This window comes from Terrapene carolina, unplaced genomic scaffold, assembly GCF_002925995.2.
Source record: "Terrapene carolina triunguis isolate 2854851 unplaced genomic scaffold, T_m_triunguis-2.0 Scaffold746, whole genome shotgun sequence".
Taxonomy (NCBI): Eukaryota; Metazoa; Chordata; order Testudines; family Emydidae; genus Terrapene; species Terrapene triunguis.
This window is the reverse complement of record NW_020665097.1, coordinates 1,208,198-1,227,937: the sequence shown is the minus strand read 5'-3', so window position 1 is coordinate 1,227,937 and position 19,740 is coordinate 1,208,198. Positions and strand designations below refer to the sequence as shown.

At 55.7% G+C, this 19,740-nt stretch overlaps 2 protein-coding genes across 2 annotated transcripts in view; both read right to left on the bottom strand.

Annotated features, from left to right (window-relative positions):
- LOC112119317 (neuropathy target esterase-like) overlaps positions 1-327 on the bottom strand; it is a 28,739-nt gene extending 28,412 nt beyond the window's left edge. Inside the window, exon 1 of the mRNA XM_029913614.1 lies at positions 172-327. The gene's annotated coding sequence lies outside the window, so the exon portion shown is untranslated. The remainder of the gene's footprint in view (positions 1-171) is intronic.
- A 7,479-nt stretch (positions 328-7,806) lies between these two features.
- MCOLN1 (mucolipin 1) overlaps positions 7,807-19,740 on the bottom strand; it is a 22,549-nt gene continuing 10,615 nt past the window's right edge. The window contains exons 5-13 of the mRNA XM_026660264.2: positions 18,245-18,341; positions 17,368-17,467; positions 16,807-16,913; positions 15,975-16,124; positions 14,487-14,588; positions 13,381-13,503; positions 12,177-12,383; positions 10,717-10,847; positions 7,807-8,755 (exon numbers count right to left, since the gene is read on the bottom strand). Coding sequence (XP_026516049.1) covers positions 8,719-8,755; positions 10,717-10,847; positions 12,177-12,383; positions 13,381-13,503; positions 14,487-14,588; positions 15,975-16,124; positions 16,807-16,913; positions 17,368-17,467; positions 18,245-18,341 — 1,054 coding nt within the window. The 3' untranslated portion in view covers positions 7,807-8,718. The remainder of the gene's footprint in view (positions 8,756-10,716; positions 10,848-12,176; positions 12,384-13,380; positions 13,504-14,486; positions 14,589-15,974; positions 16,125-16,806; positions 16,914-17,367; positions 17,468-18,244; positions 18,342-19,740) is intronic.

Genomic DNA, 19,740 nt, shown 5'->3' with positions numbered 1-19,740 from the left:
ACGCACTGCCCCTGCCTGCACTGCCAGCCACATACCCACCCCCACCACAGCCCCCCCCCCCAGACACCCACCCTACGCACTGCCCCCGCCTGCGCTGCCAGCCACACACCCAGCCCCTCAGCGCCCTAGCAGCAGCTCCCTCAGGCTCGCACACGCAGTCCCCGCCCCTACCTCAGCGGCCCCGCTGCAGCCTCCTGCCCGGCTCCAGCCTCCGCAGTCGTTGGTTCATGGTCCCTTTAAACGCTCCCTCCTTCGCTGCCACCCGCCCGGCACCCACGGCGCAGCCATATGTCATTGACCCCGCGACGGTTGGGCCGCGGCCGCCATCTTAAGAGAGTCAGAGAGGGGATGTCTCCGATCGATCTATCGGGGATCGATTGAGACGCGCTAAATCGATCCCCGATCGCACGGGGGGAGTCGACCCCGCGCCCTGGGGACGCGAGGTCAGTCGCCCTAAGATAGAGCGACTTGAAGTGACCTAGCCTAGGTCGATCCCCCCAGGATAGACCAGGCCAACGGAGCAGGAGGCCAGCCCGAGGACGGCCGCCATCTTGTGAGCGCAGAGGCCTCGCTCGATGGCGTTCAGATAACGTTAAACGAGACAGCTGGTTCCCGCTTCCATCTTGAGGGAGGCACTAGCCGGAAACAGGCGTCGGGGGGAGGGTGACCAGACGTCCCGCTATTGAGGTGTTTGTCCCGCGTCCCGACCGGTCTTTGGTCGGGCTGCGCTTTGTCCCAAGATTTCGCTCCGCCGGCTTATTTTTTCTCTCTCTCCCCTGGCAGACTCACCCCCCCCCCGCCCCTCCGCGTCCCAATATTTTCTTCCTCTCATCTGGTCACCCTATTCGGGGGAGCACATAGCCGAAACCCAGATGGGGGCTCGCCTCTCCCTTGGGGGTGATAGACTGGGGAGAAGGGGGGGGGGCAACTTTCTAATCACACAAAACCTGACACCCCTTCCCTGCGCCCCCCCTGCTTGCTCTATCCTCCCTCCTTCCATCACTCGCTCTTCCTCATCCTCACTCACTTTCACTGGGATGGGCAGGTGGGCTGTGGGTGCAGGCTCTGGGGTGGGGCCAGAGATGAGTGGATTGGGGTGCAGGAAGGCGCTCCAGGCTGGGGTGGGTGCAGGGTCCCGGGGATGCATACCACGACTCTGAGGAAGCGGCCGCCAGGTCCCCACAGCCTCTAGGCACATAGGCGGCCAGGCGGCTTTGCTTGGTGTACGCTGCCTTTGTGCCCACAGGCACCGCCCCCCCGGTTCCTAATGGTCACAGTTCCTGGCCAATGGGAGCTGTAGAGCCAGTACTCAGGGCGAGGGCAGTGCACGGAGCATCCCTGGCCGCCACAGGGACCTGGCGGCCGCTTCCAGGAGTCGCACGGAGCCAGGGCAGGTCCCCACTGCGCTGCCAACCGGACTTTTAACGGTCTGGTTGGTGGTCCCCACCAGAGTCCCTTTTCGACTGGGTGTTCCCGTTGAAAACCGGCAGCCTCGCTCCCCCAGGGGGCAGCAGACTAAGGGTGAAAACAACCTTAGGGGGGAGGGGGAGCTTCTCCCCACCCCAAGGGAGCACCAGACTCAGGCGGTGGCAAACTCAAGGGGGAGGAGCAGCCTCGCCTCCCCCCAGGGGGCAGGAGACTCTGGGGAACAAAGGGAGTTGCTATGGGAGGGTAGCAGGCACCGAGCATAGGGGGGATGTCTTTGCCCCACTGGCATTGCACCAAATGCCCTATGATGTGTCACTTTGGCCTACTCACACTGGCCCAGCTCCTAATAGCTGTACAGGGCCAGTTCTAGCAGGTAGCAGAAGCACTTGCCCTAAGCACCAAGCTTCCGGGGGGAGAGGGGGGCACTCAGCCTGCTGTGCCTCTTGTTCTCCTGCCACCCTTGGGCTGCTCAGCAAGGGGGGGAGGAGGATTGCCAAAAACATTCCTCCTCGCACAGCAAAATAGCTAGGAGGGCTCCTGGGGCCCCCCTGGATGGAGATGAACACCTGCTGTCCCAGGGCCTTGCTGTGAGTTGCTCAGTTGCCGGGGGGGGGAAGAGGGGGTGCTTTGAGAGAGGACACACTGGTGAAGGCAAAAGCCTGGCTGGCTTCTTGGAGCAGGGCCCTGCATGCAGTAGCTGGGACACGTTGCTGCTCGTGGGCCTAGTAAATTGCTACCACCTCTAGCCCTCCCTGGAGCCTGCAACAGGTAGGTTTGGGGGTAGGCCCAAGGAAAATCAGACTGGTCACAGGGGGTTCCCTTTTATAGATTCCAAGGCCAAAAGGGACCCCTTTGATGGTCTACTTTGATGTCCTGTATGGCACAGGCCAGAGAACTTTTGCAAAAAAAAATTCCTACAGCAGCTGTTGAAGAAAAACATCCAATCTTGATTTAACAACTGCCAGTGATGGAGAATCCACCACAACCCTTGGTAAGTTGTTCCAATGGTTAATTACTGTCACTGTAAAAAAAAAAATTTTTACCTTATGTGCTGCCTGAATTTGTCTAACTTCAACTTCCAGCCATTTTAGCATGGTATACCTTTGTTTGCTAGACTTAAGAGCTCCCTAGTAAATAGGTGTTCCCCATGTAGGTACTTACCGAATGGAATCATATCACCCCTTATTCGTCTGTTAAGATAAATAGACTCAAGGAGCTTGATCAATAGCATGTTCTCTAATCCTTTAATCATTCTCATGGCTCTTCTCTTCCCTTCTCCAATTTAGCAGCATCCTTCTTAAATTGTAGACACCAGAACCAGACAAAATTCCAGCAGCAGTCACCCCACTGCCAAATTCAGACATAAAATATCCTGTCTACTACTACTTAAAAGGCCCCTCTTTATGCATCTCAGGAATATATTAGCCCTTTGGGCCAGAGTAGCACACAGGGAGCGCACGTTCAGCTGATTATCCGCTGACCTGCAACTCTTCTTTAGTCGCTACCCTGGAAATAAGAGGCCCTAAGGCTGTAGCTATTATTTTGTTGCCAAGGAGATGTCTTGTCCTGAGCTGCTGTCCCCATGGCTTCCTACATAAAGGGGTCATGACCTGCCCCAGAGCCAGCACCCTCAACAAACCCCCAAGCTTCCACATGCCTAAGCGGACATGCTCAGGGACAGGGGACCTTATCAGACAAGCTTTGTGGGATCCAGAAGTTGATGCTTTTAAAATAGGCTCTTATTGTTTGAGGGACACAAACAAAAATCACTGTGGTGACAAGTGGCTTTTTTTCATGCCTCATACACAACCTGCACTGGCTGCATGGTCATAGGTGATCACGTGCTGGGTTGCACAAGGCAGTTTAGTGTAGTTAGACAGTGATGCAGGCTGGCTGTAAATATCTCCTGGACAGCAGATACCACTTTGTTACAGCCCGCAGTGCCGTTGGCCTCTGCACAGCGCTTCAGGGCACCACAGAACGTACCTAGCCGCACCCATGATTTTACATTATGTAAGGGAAGGGGGAAAGAGAAGTGCTTTAGGTTAAAAAACAGACAGCTCACTTCTCCCTGAAGCCAAAGTTGGTGCAATTTGCCCTTAAGAAACAAGGCAGCTGCGAACACCCACCAGAGAACACAACCACTTCTCCAAGATTGCCTTTATTTATCAATTGCCAGTGACTATCCTGCCGCACTATTTACACCAATCCCACAGTCTTAGTGCTGCCCACCGCCACGAACAGAAGTACAAGGGCTGCTTTAGCTTTCACAGCCCAATCCAAACAAGTATCGTGCCAAAAGTGAGAGAGGTCCATGGGCAGGTGCAATCTTGCACACCTGAAGGCTTCAGCCACTGGGCACAGTTTGTGTAGTAGTAGTACGAGTATTACAATAGCAGCTAAACAGCCCTATCTGGCTCTAGGGTGTAGTGTGCTGGCAGCTCTACAGCCCCCATAGTGTGCCTGTCCAGAGACTGTGCATGCCCGTGGCACAGACAGCATTCTGGTCCCACATCACCAGGAAAGCAGGTGAAAGGTCAGTGGTAGGTGACACTCCAAGACATAGGTGCATGATAGAGCTTCATATAGTTTGTAGTGATGTACTAATGAAAAGGTCCAGTCCCAACCCCGTGTGGCCTCCTTCCTCACCAACACACACACACACACACACACACACACACACACACACACCCCCCTTCAAAAATCAATAGTCTGTCCCCCCACATCAAGAGGGTTCTGACAAACATGCTGGTCTCTGAACCTTTAGGCTTTTTCTCCACAACCAGGAAGGCTAGAAACTCTCTTTAAAACAAAAGCTGAGATTCCCCCGACAGCACATGATGCTATGAGTTTAAAGGGGGGGGGGGGGGGGGAAATCACACCAAATATTGCAAGGCTCACACTAAAGTCACAAATCAGCAGCACTGCCAACCCCTGGAGGAAAGGGCTGCATGAACAGACAGAGGCAGGCAGCAGCCAGGAGCATTTTCTGTAGCTGGAGCACTGAAAGATGCCTCATCATTGTCTTCCCCCAGCACCAACTCATCAGTGCAAAGATGCTTGTAATAAGCTCATCACCCCAGCAGCAATGCAGACAGTGACAGCCCCTGTGACTGGGGGGTGTAGGGGAGACACACTTGGCAAGCATTTGTCCCCAGCACAGCAGTCCTGGCCCTAGAGCAGGGCTATGACGGGTGCATCCTGTACAGACGAACACAGACCCAGGCTCAGCGTCTGTGCTGCTAGCATGTGGCCCTGCTAATAGTGCCAGAGTGGGGTGAAGGGGTTTGACACATGAGCCCATTACACTGGGGGGGGGGGGGGGGGGGGAGACAGCAATGTGGAGCTACTGAGAGGGCTGAATGCAAGGAGCTTGTTAGAGACAGGGCCCCCTTCCTCCCCAACAGCAGTGGCCCATGCAGGCAGCAGAGGGGCAGCACAGGCTGCAGGAGGCAGGCATTCAGTGGGGCTTTCCAAGAGGGAGAGGGGACACTGTAATAATGCTGAGCTGTCGCCGTGCCAGCTTCCAGAGGGGAACAGCTGCTTGTGTGGTTACAAAACATGCCCTTGACCCATCCTGTCCAACAGCCCACGAGACAACACATCCAGAGCAATATAAACAGCCCCTTCGGCCAGCTCCAGCAGCACAGGCCTCTGCCCGCCACAGAGGAGGCAGGTTACAGGTAGCAGTGGCTAGGGCCTAGGCCAGCTGTGCACCAGGCCCTTCAGCAGGGGGAATAGACACTATAGTGGAAGGGCCAGTGGAACTGTTCAAAAGTTCTCCTGTCAGCTTAACTCTGCTCCCAACAGAGCAGCAATGGTCAAGAGTGCGCACATGGGAAAGGAGCCTCAGCCCTGAGACCCCTCTTACCTTTCCTTCCATGCAGCCTGGGTCTAGCACCCATGGTCCAGAGTTTTCACAGAGTGTGGACAGAACCACTGCAACCCTGGGACATCAGGAGTTGAGCACAGGTGGCAATGCTCCAAGCCAAACAAAACATGTACAAGCCACTCGGCCTCCTGCAAGTCAATAGGAAGAGCGCCACACCCTAAGCAAGTGGGGAGGGGAACCCACTTGAGATGCTGCACAAATGGCACTGCTGGGAGAAGCCATCAGGCAGGGAGGCCTCTCGGTACCCAGCTGCCTGCTGCAGCATGAGCTGACCAGGGTTTGGGCAACAGTCTGATTGAAGCACAGTTCGTTGACAGACGCAATCTGAACTACCAACACCAGGGCTGGCTCCCAGCCACACTCGTCTTCATGGGGATTCATATCGGGCATTCAGCAGCCCAAGGACCTGCTTGAACCTGGATCTCCCTCAACAGATGAGCAGGTACTACTGACATCACCAGCACTAACAGTCCTGACCAGGGAGAGGGGCCGCAGGCCAGCTCCAAAGCAGGCTATGCTGACCCCACCGCCATAAAGTGTACACCCTCCAAAGCCCGAGGTTCCAGCTTAAGTGGGGGCCTCTGCCAGAGGAAGATTTAAATGCTCCTAGTGCTGCTGCCAGCCCACAGCCCTGACCCTGCTGGAAACCCTTTCCTGCAGAATTCCAGGCTGTAAGTGAATTCAGTGTGGTGGACATGCTTGTGATTTCACAGGAAGTGGAGGCAGGATGCTGCCGAGTCTGTCCCAAGCCAGCCCGGCTGCTGCCAATTTGTCCACCCCCCGTTTCACAGGGACTCCAGCTGGGCTCCAGCACGCCCAGCCCTGGGGGCCTTCCCAGTCTGCATAGGACACAAGCTCCATTTGGTGCTGGGAGAGGAGGGCTGGCCCACAGCTCACTCTCCGCACAGTGGGTCAGTGAGAGCCCAGTGCACAAGGCAGGTGGCAGACCTGACTTTCTGGCACAGATAACAGGCAGCCAGAGCTGAACAGTGCTGCAGGGGAGATGGGGGGGCACTAAGCCTAAGGAGATCTGGTCCCTGTGCCCAGCTATAGATTATGGGGGCTCTCGCTGGGTACCAGAGGCACAATCTCCCCCCACTGTGGTTTTAGCTACATGGTCTTAAAGGAACAGAGGCTGCTTAAAACCATTAAAGGTATGTCTACATTGCCCCAATCTCTCAGCAGCGTGTAGCCCCAATCTCTCAGCAGCATATAGCCCCCTTCACATGGCTATAAACAGTGTAGACCGTGAGGCATGGCTTAGGTGGGTAAAGACACACCTGAAGGGGGTGGGTATGTACTCGGGTAGATATCCCACACAGCTCTACTCACCCAAGCTGTGCCTCCCTGCCTACACTCCTGGTTTTGTCCTGCTGCTGTTGCCCTTCCTCCACTGCAGGAAAAGTCTCCAGCTGCAGGGAAAGGCTCGGCCTCCCCCATCATAGCCTTTCACTCACGTGTAGCTACACCCAGTGTGGACACGGCCCACTTTTCACTGCAGCATGTAACTATGTGTGCACCACACATCACCACCACTGCCATCCCCTTCATATTGCGCCTTTCCATCTGCCTGTTTTGTACCTGCAGCTGTTAGGAGTCTTCACGCTAGAGCCGGCTGGACCCCAGAGAGTGGGTGGGGAAGGGAAGATCCACTTTCCTTTGTTTGCCAGCCCTCTGGGGAGGGGCAGTTGCACTGCCTGGCCCAGGTGCTCACTAGTAACAGCACACGCCAAACAGAGTGGAGAGGCTGGGTGCAGGGGAGGCAGGTTCTGCTGCCGCTCGTGGGGATGTTAGAGACCCTGGCAATGTGAGAGGGATTTAGAACAAAGAGCAGGCCCTGGACCTGGGGGATTCAGAGTTATTCCCTGGGTGTGGATGCTGGCCACACCCCTCTAAGATCCAGGGGGAAAGATCTGACCCCACACAGGCTTAGCCAGCAGCCATTCTCAGCGCACACACTACTGCCCAGCTGCAAACAACGCACAGGAGAGGCTGGCGTCTTCACTGCAGTGAGTCCTAAAAAAACATGATTTAAAAAGCATTAAAACTGCAAGGTGACTGGAAAAGGGCCCTGGGGCTATGCCGCTGCTGGCACAGAAAGAATCTGTCCTTTCCCACAGGTATTTCCATCAGAAACCAGGGCTCCTCTCTCCTCTGCGCTGGAGGATTCTGAAGGGCTTGGGGTCTAGCAGAATTGTGACATCAGAGAGCAACAGCCACAGCCCTTTGGAAAGGAAGGGATTGGTGCAGAACCCAAGGCTTTGCCAGCCACTCAAGGTGGAAGAGGTCTGTGCAAGACCCCAGCATGCCCTCCCTCCCAACGCTCTGCTCCTCCAAGGAGACCTCCAGTAGGAACAGGGGAGAGCAGACGGTTTTCTAAAGGTAGACAAAAAATAAAGGCCCCAAAGGCTTTTTTAAACATCCTGAGGCAGCAGAAAGGGCCCAGCCCTCCCCACCCTCCCCCAGGCTTGGCATGTGGGGGGGGGGGGGGGAGGGGGGGGGGGCAGCTTAAAAACACTTTAAAAAAAAACACCTTCAAAACTAAACCCAGCCTATCAAGAGTTCAGGCTGCAGATAGCACCCAGCACAGCGCAACTCAGTGATGCCCTCAGTGGGGCATCTCTGCAGCAGACAGGCCAGCAAGATGCAGAATGACAGAGTACCCAGAACACAGCCCCTGGGATGGCACCAGTTCCCACCTGGGAGGAGGGGGGGGTCTGGAGAGCAGTATCTTTCCCAAACTCTCCTAGCCCCCTGCAACGCTGGGCTTCCCCTGCCTAAGGGAGGAAGGGCTCCATCAGGGGAACTCCTTCCGCTACATAAACTCAGCAGTCTCTGCTGGCCCCCAGGCTGCAAGGGACGGGGGAGGGTTCTGCTGAGGGGTGGCACTGCCATGGGACAAGAGTGCTGGCGTCACTGCAGTGCTCATCTCAGTCAAGTTCCATTTTTGCACGGCTTCATGTGAAGAGCCACGCCAGTGACAAAGGGGGGTCCTCAGCCCTTTTCCTCCCCCCTCCGGATCACACAGCCTGGTAAAAGCCAGAAGGTAAATAAAGAAGGTGCTACATAAAAGCTGTGGCCCAAGGTTCCAGCCCATGTGGCCAGCACACACTGAGCAGAGCCCAGCTGGTGCTATAGGTTAAGGGTTGACTCAGCAGATCCAGGGTTCATCATGGTGGACAGAGCTCACCCATGTCTCTGCTTGGGGGCCACACAGCCCCACTCCTGCTAACAGTCCTGGGAGGCAGCTGCCATTGGGTGCGGTCGCAGGGCTGGGATTGTCCCCATGACCAATCCCCTCCAGGCAGTTCCATGTACAAGGCTGAGTTCCCCAGCAGTACAGCAGAGAGCGCTCTCCCGCACAGGTACACAGATCAGGCTCTCCCGCAGCTGCGTTGTCAATTCACCACCAGTGTGTTGTCCTGCAGTGGAGCCCTGCAGGGTGAGCAGAGAAAACTGTGTGAGCGGTACAGCCCCAGCCAGACGCTGGCCTCTGTGGGCATACTGATGGCAGGGGGAATCCAGTGCCAGGGCTGAGCCGGCCATGAGGCTGCCATGCAGCACAGTGGAGCTCAGAGCTGCACGAGGACTGGCCTGCACCATAAACAAACAGTCGCAACATCTGGAAGCATCATGTCCCTCCCACAAGCCTGTTGCCAGCTGCACAGCTCAAGCAGGAGCTGATCTGCACAGCATGTTGCGCTGAGGACTTCCCCATGCAGTGATGCCTGCTGCAGAGAAAGGGCTGGGCCAGGAGGTTCTTGAGCAGGTTGCTAGTTACTGACCTGGCTGCTGTTTAGCCTGATGTTTGAGGCCCTTTTATACCCAGACAGAACAATCTGTCCAGGTGTCCCTTTCCATCCCAAGTCCTAGGGACCAGCTGGGGAAGGACTCAAAAGCTGCCTCCCATCTCTAGGCTCGAAGTATGCTCCTGCCAGTAGTTTGACATGGAGCTCATGAAAGCAAAAGGACTAATACATTTGTTAAGATTACAGGTCTCCTGGTCCTGCACAGTCCTGACCCACAGCCCCCTACTATCCCATCTCTGCCAGTGCCCCTCAGTCCCAACCCACAGTCCATCGCTATACTTCTCTATTCACTTTTTCCACACCATTCATGGGTTTACAGATCTTTATCATATCTCCTCTTAATCATCTCTTTTACAAGCTGAATAGCCCTAATCTTTTTAGGCTCTCCTTGCATGCAAGCCATTCCATAGTCTTTACCATCTCTGTTGCCCTTCTCGGAACCTTTTCCAGTTCCACTAAACCCTTTTTCAGATCGGGCAACCAGAACTGGACACAGTAGTCAAGGTGTGGGCCCACCTTGGATTTATAGAGTGGATGATATTTTCAGTCTTATTTTCTATTCCTTTCCTAACATTGTTAGCACTTTTACCAGCTGCTGTGCATTGAGCTGAAGTTTCTTGAGTGGTAACAACTAATTTAGAACCCATCATTCTATAGATGTAGTTGGGATTATTTTTTCCAGCCTATTACTTTGGATTTATCTATCTTGAATAATGTTGTATCATCTGCAAACTTTGCCACTTCACTGTTCGCTGTCTTTTCCAGATCGTTAATGAATATGCTGAACACCACAGGTCCCAGTACAGATACTTGGGGGACCACGTTGTTTAACTCCCTCCATTTTGAAAACTGACCATTTATTCTCACACTTGGCTTCCTATCGTCTAACCAGTGACTGATACGTGAGGGCACCTACCAGTTATCCCATAGCAACTTAGTCCCTTAAGAGCCATTGGTGGGACCTTGTCTGTCTTTCTGAAAATCCAAGTACACTATCCACTGGCTTGCCCTTGCTGACCCCTCATAGTCATGCCTCACTATTTACAAACGCCATGTTGGCGCTTTCTCAACACATCATGTTTCTCTGTGTGTCAGATAATTCTGTTCTTTACCACGGTTTCTACCAACTTGCCCAGTGCTGAAGTTAAGCTCCAGAAGTGATCCTGGCCAGTAAACCTTTTTTTAGAAATCGGCGTTACATTAGCTACCTTCCAATCATCTGGAACAGAGGCTTGTTTCAGTGATAGATTATATACCACTGTTAGTAACACTGAATTGAATTTCACATTTGAGTTCCTTCAAAACTCTTGGGGGAAACACCAGCTGGTCCTGGTAACTTACTACTGTTTAATCTATAAGCGTGTACTAAAGCCCTTTCTATTGACCAGGGTACAACATGCAGTTCACTTCTCTGCTTAGTACACGGGGACCATCCCAGCCCCCCCACCACTCCTAACAGCCAGCCCCAGCTCTGACCCTAGAGAGTTACTGGAATGGGGTTAGAGCAGAGTGGTTCAGCCCATCCTGTCCCCAGAGCCTGCTGGGTCCAGTACTGGGAGCATATTGGCTCCCGCCCTGCATACGTACCGCTCGCAGCAGCAGAAGACCGAGCAGGAGGAGCTGCTCTCACGGCGGAACTTGCCAGACCCTGGGCTGTCTTTGCATTCGGCAATATACATGTGGAGCTGTGTGATGGGCACATCACCCTCACACTGGTGCTGCAGAAATGGACAGAGAGGAGTCAGGCTGCCTGCCTACCAAGCCTGGCCTGATAACCCCTTCCAGAGGCCTCCTACCTCCTCTCAGCAGCAAGGGAGCTCTTGGGGACACTGGGAGCGGGAGCCAATCCAGGGCACTAATGGCTCTGAAGGCTGATCAGGGCATGCTGGAGTCTTGACCATGGCCTAGCAGAGACCTTGATGATCTTAGCAGAAGCCAAGGATCTGATGGGCCAGAAACAATCCCCTCACCACACAGGCAGCCCTGCCATGTCCCGGTGCAGCCTAGGGAAAGCTTGCCCTATGCTGCGTGCACTGCTCATGTTCCAGGCCCAGGACAAATCAGCCCCCCCCCCCCCACCCCACCCCCTCCCCCCACCCCCCCACCCTGCCTCTTCCCGCCCCCATTCCACCCCTTCCCCCAAACCCCCACCCCACCTCTTCCCGCCCCTTCCCTCAAGCGCACCCAGTCCCCACTTCTCCCCCTCTCTCCCAGAGCCGACCTGGACACAGCAAAACAGCTGTTGGCAGCGGAAGGGAGGCTCTGGGAGGGAAGGGGAGGAAAGATCAGCGAGGCCACCAGCAGGTGAGAGGCGCTGGGGAGGGGAAGGGAGAGCTTAGCTGCCAGTGGGTGCTGAGCACCCACAGAATCAGCATGTATGGAGCACAGGGGCCCCCCAAAGCATGGGGCCTGTGGCGGTCGCACTTATTTGCCATACCCTAGGGACAGCTCTGTCCAGGCCTAGAAGGAAAAGTTCCACAGAACTGAAGAGAAAGCTAAAGCCTCCCCAGAGAGGGCTTCTCTACTCAGTACCCATGAGGGCAGGCTCCAGGGCCCTCACTACCCTTCCCCATAGTCCTCAGAGGGCTGGCAGCAACAGGGCAATGGCAGCGCTGCCAGACGTGCTAGGGCCGGAGGGACCATAGGTGGTGCCACTTTGAATTTAAATTGGTGGAGCCCATGGGTCATACTGAGAACGGGCTGGCTCAGGCACACAAGTGTTTATGGTCTCAAGCAAAGCTGTCTTCAAACCACGTCCCCAGGCGATGACTGCCAGCTGCAGCTAGGCCGGGGGGAGGGGGCGTGTCCTACCCCACACACCTGTCAGTGGGTAACTAAGCCCACCGTTGGCACCACTAGCAGGGCAGCCCATGGAGTTCACAATACTCGCTGTTGGAAGGGCTTCACATCCCAACATGCTGTGCTCCACCCCAAGATGGAGGTGGCTGAGGGAACCTGAGACAAGGTCCATTTCATTCAGGTTGGACATGGCTCTCGGGCTCTGACAAGCCTGCAGCCCACGGGAAGGCAGCACTCCCCAGACTGACCTTGATGGTCTCGTAAGAGCCGGTGATGAGTGCAATGAAGAGGCTGAGCACCATGTAGATGAAGAGACTGATGAAGGTGTAGAGGTAGAGCTGGCTGAAGAGCCACACCAGGTAGCTGTTCTGTTGCATCTCAGCGAAGGTCACAAACATATCATCCCCGTTGATGAGGGAGAAGAGGCATTCGGACACCATGGAGAGGGAGCGGAACTGCACATAGGGCAGAGAGAGACAAGCCCCTGAGTACAAGTGTGGCCGGGCAGACCCTGGAGCAAAGCCACATGGGGAGCTGGAGCAGCGCTGCGTGACCATCTAGGCTCAATGGCAGCAGAGCTACCACCAACACAGATCTTCCCCCTTCATAGCAAAGGGCCCTAAGCTCTATCCAGCCATTAGCCCCCTTCCCCAAATGGGTGAAGAGAGGGGAAGGGACTAGCCAACATCCCCCAGCAGGGTAGCAACAGGAACAGGCCCCTGAGGGCTCCCATTTCCTGCTTGCCTCACTTCCTCCTGCCTGTCTTGCCACCCGCTGCTTGGTGCTGCCTGACCAGGAGCAGAGACTCTGGCAGAGCCAAGCCAAGCCATGGGCCAGAGGTTCAGTTGTAGCAGCCTCACCTGCTCCAGACCCTATGCTGCACTAAACAGTGCAATAGGACAGAGGGTGATTCCTTGCTGCTGCTACCCACAGCGCAAGGAGAGGCCGATGCCAGCTGGGTGATGGGGGAAGGGCTGCTGTGTCCCCTGCATTTTGTTTCCACTGGGAGGTTCCTGACGGATCTCCCCCCACTGAAGGGACTGGGATGGGGATCAAGACTGGCTGTGTTCTCCCCTAATGCAGGGCACTGCTTGGAGGGTTATTGCCATTTTACAGGGCAGACCTACCACCAACACAGCGGGAGACTCCAAGGCTCTGGGATCTCTGGCTTGGGGACTTGGAATTCCACCCAAGCAAAGGCATGACTCCAGTGCCCCATGCCACACAGACCTGCCCCCCCCCCCCCCCCCCCCCCCCCCCCCCCCCCCCCCGCCAACATGGTACAGTCCCCTCCCCAGACCTAGTCCCTTCCCAGACCCCACAACATGGTACAGTCCCCACATGCTCCTAGCTACGGTCTGACCCCCCCAGTTGGTACAGTGCCCCCAACACTCCCAGCTGCAGACCTGGTCTCCCCAACCAACCCCAACATGGCACAGTGCCCCATGGTACCTTGACATGGTACGGGCCCAGTACGATCCACCCGCAGAAGCAGTAGCCCAGGTAAATGACAGCGACACAGCAGCAGAAGCGGATCACGTTGGGGAGGGCGACCCTCATGGTCACTATGAGAATCTGGGGGAGACAGATGTGATTGTGAAACACTAATAGTGCAGGGACTCTCCACCAGGGCGCCCAGAGTCAGCAGGAGACGCCAAAGGGGACACCATGATGGAGCTGGGTATCCCCAAGGGATAATGGGATCAGTCACCACACGGAGATCAGATGGGAGCAATAATCATTGCGGGGGTGGCACAAAGGTCTGGGAGAGGAGGCAGCAGATGCAACAGAGGCCTGCAGCGTTGCATGGCAGCCAGCAAGGCCACAGCTACTCTGCGCTGAACATGTGGAGGCATCAAGTCATGGAGCAGGGAGGCATAAGTCTTGCCAGAGCCCTGCAGAAACAGCACCTGGGACTGAGTCCTGTCCCCAGGCCAGCAGCGATCCTCCAGAAGAAAGGTTCAGGGAGCTGAGTGTGCATAGCCGGGGAGACCCCAGTGTCTGCTGTGGCAGAGGCTGCTCCTAGGAATAGGAGGGACATGTCAACCCAGGGGAGGAGAGGTTTTTAGGTGGCCCAGGAGCAATGGCATAATATCACAGGGCAATGGAGCGGAGGATCAGGCTGCAAAATGATTCTCAGAGGGAGCGTTGGAAGCCCCATCCTTTCGGAGCACTTATGTGGAGTGGTCAGAGCATTAGCTAGCACAACAGGTTTCCACTGAATTGCTCCAGTTTTGTTTGCTGAGAGAGCAGGGCTGGAATAGCAGGGGGTTGCAAGTCAGCACTGAGGGGTACTGACAGAGCTGGGGGAGGGGTGAACTCCATCTGGAATCACAGGGGCATGGCTGCAAGTCAGGATTGAGGGGCATCGGCAAAGCTGTGAGAGAAGAGCCGGGGTAGGGAGATGCAGTGGCATGCTGCAGGTCAGGATTGAGGGGGCAAAGTCTGCCCAGGCCTTCACTTCGAGCAGAATACAGCACCTCGGGCAGCATTGCCACTCACTGGGACAGAGCATTCTCACTACATGCTGTGTGCACCTGCACGCAAGCATCACTCACATTGTATTTCTGGAAGAAGCTGAGGTAGCGGATGACCCCGACCCAGACCAGGAGCGTGGAGGTGCCCAGAAGGATGCTGCACACGTCGTAGCTGGCAAAGTTCTGCAGACAGACACAGACATATCAGGCGGCCCCGCCTCTCACAGCAAGCCTGCCTCCCATCATTAACATGAGCTTAGGTGCTTAGTATCCCGGACTACCCATCACTCACCACCATTCCACCAAGGGTTGTGGCGGGTTCTCCATCATTGGCAATTTTTAATTCAAGATTGGATGTTTTTCTAAGAGCTCTGCTCTGGGGAAGTTCTCTGGCCTGTGCCAGACCACATGATCACAATGGTCCCTTCTGCCCTTGGAATCTATGAATCCATTACAGCCCGGGGGAGCAGAACCCAGCGGACAGCTACCGGCAGGTGGACAGGGGAGCCCAAGGAGCAGCAATACAAGACGCTGAGGGCAGCCCGCAGCCCGTTATGCATTTGGAACATGATGGATTGGAAAAGGGCTGCATCAGTAAAGGCCTCACAGCATCCGGAGTGGGGAGGTGACAGTCCCTCACCAGGCAGCTCCAGCACTGCCAGGCAGGACACCTTGTGCTCTCAGGAGGCAGCGAGGGGAAGGCAGGTCAGCGAAAAGCAACAGGACCAATCAGAGGGGAGAGGAGGAGACTGAGGACTCCCAAGCCTGGCTCCAAGACAACAGCACAGTCTGTCAGTCCTAACCTGGGCAGGGGTCCCCTTTGGGATGGGCCAAGGGCCAGGACAGGTTGGGCTCAGGATCAGGACAGGGTTGGCTAGGTACCTGGCATGGTTTCCCAAGGGAAGGGAGGAAGCCACTCGGGCCCTTTTAAACTAGACAAAGACCTGGCATGAGGACCTAGTGCCTTGGGTCCCCTACACCTGATTTTTACGGTCTGTGGCGGGGAGGGGCTGTACACTGGAGGGGGATCGTCACTCAGGGCCCAGTATGGATCTACGCAGACCAGGATATCACTAAACACTCAGATGTGCTCAGTAGCCATGATCATTCCCTCACTCCAGAGCATGGGGACAGCAGCAATCCGGCACCCATGTGCAGCTATTGGGCCACCCAGTCTCAGAGTGGGTCCTTCCCTGTCCCTCTCTCCCTGCTGGGAACAGACCAGGCAAAGCTCCGCAGGAGGCTACAGAGCCACAGGATTACTGCACTGATCTTACAAACAGCTCTGAGTTAGGAGGGAACATGACCCCAAGACAGGAATTTTGGCAGTGCCCACATCTGCACCTAGGCTGGGATCTCCATGCCCAGCAAGCTGCCAGCCCCACAGCCAAAGGTGCGGCCCCTTCCAGTGGCCCTGCACACCCTGCCAGTGCCCCTGCTCTGGCAGCATTCCCAGGGTGGAGAGGAGATGTTTAGCCAGAGAGATTCTCTGGGAGGGTTCCCTGGCATAGCCCCATGGGGGACGGGGGAAGAGCACACACAGGAATGGATGCCTGTTCATCCCCTCACCTTTGACTCAATTCCAATCTTCATGATGGTCCCGGACACTGTCAGGACATCACTCACCACCAGCAGGATGTACCAGCCATTCACAAACTCCATGCGGTCTGACAGGCAGACGTCCTGGTTGTAGCGTCTCTGAAAGAAGTGGCCCAACTCCTGCAAGCAGAATGGAGAGCGGTGATGGACCCGCAGCAGGGACAAAGCTCCTCAGGCAGTAGGCTGAGGTGGACTTCCAAGAGTCCCTTGGGGATGTTTGGTTTGGAACATGGCTGCTGGGCAGAGAAGGCCCCAGTGGGAGCAGCAGGGCCCCATCTCCCAGAATCTTCACCCTTGCAGAGGGAGAAATAGACAAAGCAAAACTCCCAGCTCTGCCCAGTGCTCCAGGACAGTGAGATTTTCACCTGGCTCAAAATAAAATTCATATTGGCCCTTTTGACCAGGTCAGATCATCACGTTTCTCTCACTTCACTGGTCTGATGCTCTGCTCACCTCCAGGACAACTCAGCTGGGAGCAGCGGGTTCCAGCCTCCGACAGCTCCATCTCAGACTGACTGAGCCATTCCATCCCCAGAGATGCCCACGGCCCTCAGCCTTATTCAGTAGTTGTGTGCCCCAAGGGATTCATAGGAGATGCCCTGGGAACCCTCCCTCCTGCCAGAGAGACCCATCCTCAAAGGGGATCGCTGCAGCAAGCACAGCCTTACACCCAGGTGGAGGCCCATCGTTCCTGAGAGGCTGCAGGAGTGCAAGGGGCTGTGCTGTCAGAGCCTGATGTTTGCACCCAGTTGCACTCAAAGGGTTAATGCTGATCAGCCCAGCAGGCTAGGCCAGTACTCACATGCTGCAGCATCAAGCCCCGGATGATGGAGCGGGCACACAGGATGAAGGACAGCACACAGACAAGGATCACAGCCACGTCGAAGAACATGCGGAAGGTGTTGTCTCCTGGAAGAGGCAGTGGATCTCCTCAGCAAGGTAACACCAGGGCGGCCAAGCCTAGAATGCCCAGCAGTGAGCTGCCACCATCATCAGCCTGATAGACAGCAGGGGTGATACCCAGTGCCCATCCTGAAGCCAGGATTTTAGTTACGTGGAAGTAAGGAGTAAGCGTGTCTGCTCCGATCACAGGAGCGGTGCATGGTCTTCCATGGACACCTGCCCTGAGTCACATCACCCAGAGATCACTCCACCTGCCCAAATCATCCCCCAGCAGAGATCTAGCTGAGGAAGGCACAGCCCAGAGGCAAGGTCACATTTGCTGTGAAAGGGGGTGTCTAGAATGGACAGGCCTTAATGGTTCACAGCAGCGCTAGCACAGCCACCAATGGCCCTTCCAGTTAGCAGGGGCGGGGGGAGAGGAAGACTGCCCCCAATTCTGTCTGCCCTTCCCATCCCCTACCTCGGCCATAGACGCTGGGGTCCTTGCACTCTTTGATGTCAGCTTTGTTGTCCAGGCTGATCTTCACCCGGCCACTGTGAGCCTTGTTGTCAAATGTGATCTGGTGAAGGAAGAGGAAGACAGCTACTGCACAGCAAGGAGGGGATGGGATGGCCAGGAACCTCTCTGGCTGGATAGTCCTCACCAGCCCTGCTCCCACTGCAGGACTCTCACTCTCTTATTGCAGTCCTGCTCTGCAGGGCAGCATGCGCCAGCAGCACAGCTGGGTCTCACACTGACCCTCTGACGGAGAACCCGCTCAGCTAACGGCCATGCAGAGAGGGTGCATCTGGCAGCCCCGCAGGCTCAGGGAGCCCAGCTGGGCTCCTCCTGGCTCTCTGGGAAGAGTTCTTGGCTCACGAGCCAGTTGGAATCCAGCTCCTGAGCTGGTTCTGCAGGGCTAAGAGGAATGAGCAGCAGGCAGACTTTTCTGTCACTTGAGTCAGCAGGTGGCACTGTGGAGGAAGGGCAATTTTCACAGTGGCTTTCCAGCTGAGACCCCCACTAGAACTGCACCACGGCCAGGAACCTTGGCCTCCTCCCTGGCTCCCTCCTCCTATATCATGGCTGCTCACCACCCCAGGGACACAGCCCAAGGAGCTACCTGCACATTGCTTGGAGGAATTCAGCCTGACCGCTCCTTTGCTCAAGAGCAAGCGCTCTCTGACAGCAAGAGCGACCAGGCTGTGGGGTGATCTCCCAGGAAGAAGGCAGTACAGGCTAACGGCTTGTGCTTCCCTCAGGCAGCTGCAGCCCTCGGGGAGTCCTGGCTATGTATTTCTCTGGCGCAGGCAGGCCTTCTGCAGCCCTGGCTCAGAGCTGGGCCGGGGTTACTCACAGTGATGGTGAAGGTGTAACAGTCCGGAATCTCATTGTTAATGATCGTCTGGATGTTGATGGCCTTCAGTTTAAACTGGATGGTGACGTTAATGAGCCTGCAGGAGACAGCGATCAGACTAACAGGATAGCTTCTAGAGTGGTACGTTCCATTCCATCGCTCCAAAAGGGAGCTGCTCTTCACAGCTAGAAACTCAGCACCATACAGCTCCTTTCAGCCCAAAACTACACAGGCCATCCTCCCAAAAGAAGCAGGTGTTGGCCCATTTTACAGATGGGGAAACAGCAACTTAGCTGAAATCATGGGAGCAGTGGCAGAGCCAGGAGCAGAACCCAGAATTCTGACTCACTGCTCCATCCCAACCACTAGGTAACACAGTCTAAAGGGAAACCAAGGTAATGTCTTTACACTGCAGCTGGGAGGTATAATTTCCAGCTCGGGTAGATATACGTGCACTAGTTCTGCTCGAGCTAGTGCCTAAAAGTGGCAGTGTGGCCACCGTGTCTTAGGCTAGTCATCCTAGTACAACTGCAACCAAGATCCTAGGTACGGCTCAAGCAGCTAGCCTGAGCTGCCACCCAGGCCACAGTGGCCACACTGCTGTTTTTATTGTGTTAGCTTGAGTAGTGCACGTGTCACACCTCCCCGCTGCAACACAGCTGTACCCTTAAAAATAATGCCATGGACCTCACTGGTGGGCACCTTCTGAGCCGCTCCCCCCACCAACACCACCTCCTGCTTGTTAGTGCGTGGGAAGCATTCCCCCTCCCCCTCGTTCAATTCAACAGGAAGCCATCACCTTCAGACTCGTCCTGCTAGAACTTGGACGTAAGTCTTTTAGCTCAAGCTGGAGGTATCTTCCTCAACCCTGTGCTCACTCACGTTACACAGTGGTCACCGCACACATCCGCAACACCACAGAGCTCCTAGGTCCCTATCACATCCTCCTCCAGAGCTCGGCCAGATCCTGGCAGCTGTGCTCTCTCAACTGCCGAGTCCCCAGATTTAGCAGCATGTTGAGTAACCACTGGGGAGGCAGAAGTTCTTGTAGACAATGCAGCAACAATGCCACTGTGCTAGCACAGGCTGAAGCAGGCCCCAGAGCCCACGCAAGGAGAAGGGGAAAGAGGGACCCAGGGCACAGGAACAACGAGAATAGCTGGTTCAGCATTTCAGAGCCCAGCTGAGCACCCTGCCTCATATGCAGGAGTCCCTAGGAGCCACTGAACAAGATCAGGAGCTTTTCAGGATACTGAACTGTTCTGCTCAACTAAGGCTTCTGCTCTGCCAGTCAGCCTGCCCATCAGTGTCCTCCTCCCCCGCCCACCACTCGAGCCTGCCAGCCTGCCCACCAGTGTCCCCCAAACTCAGCCCTGCCAGCCAGCCCCCACACCTGTCTTCCCCCCGACACACACCAACTTGGCTCTGCCAGCCCCCACACCTGTCTCCCCTCCCACCAACTTACCATCAGCCAGTGGGCGAGCACATCTGTCTCC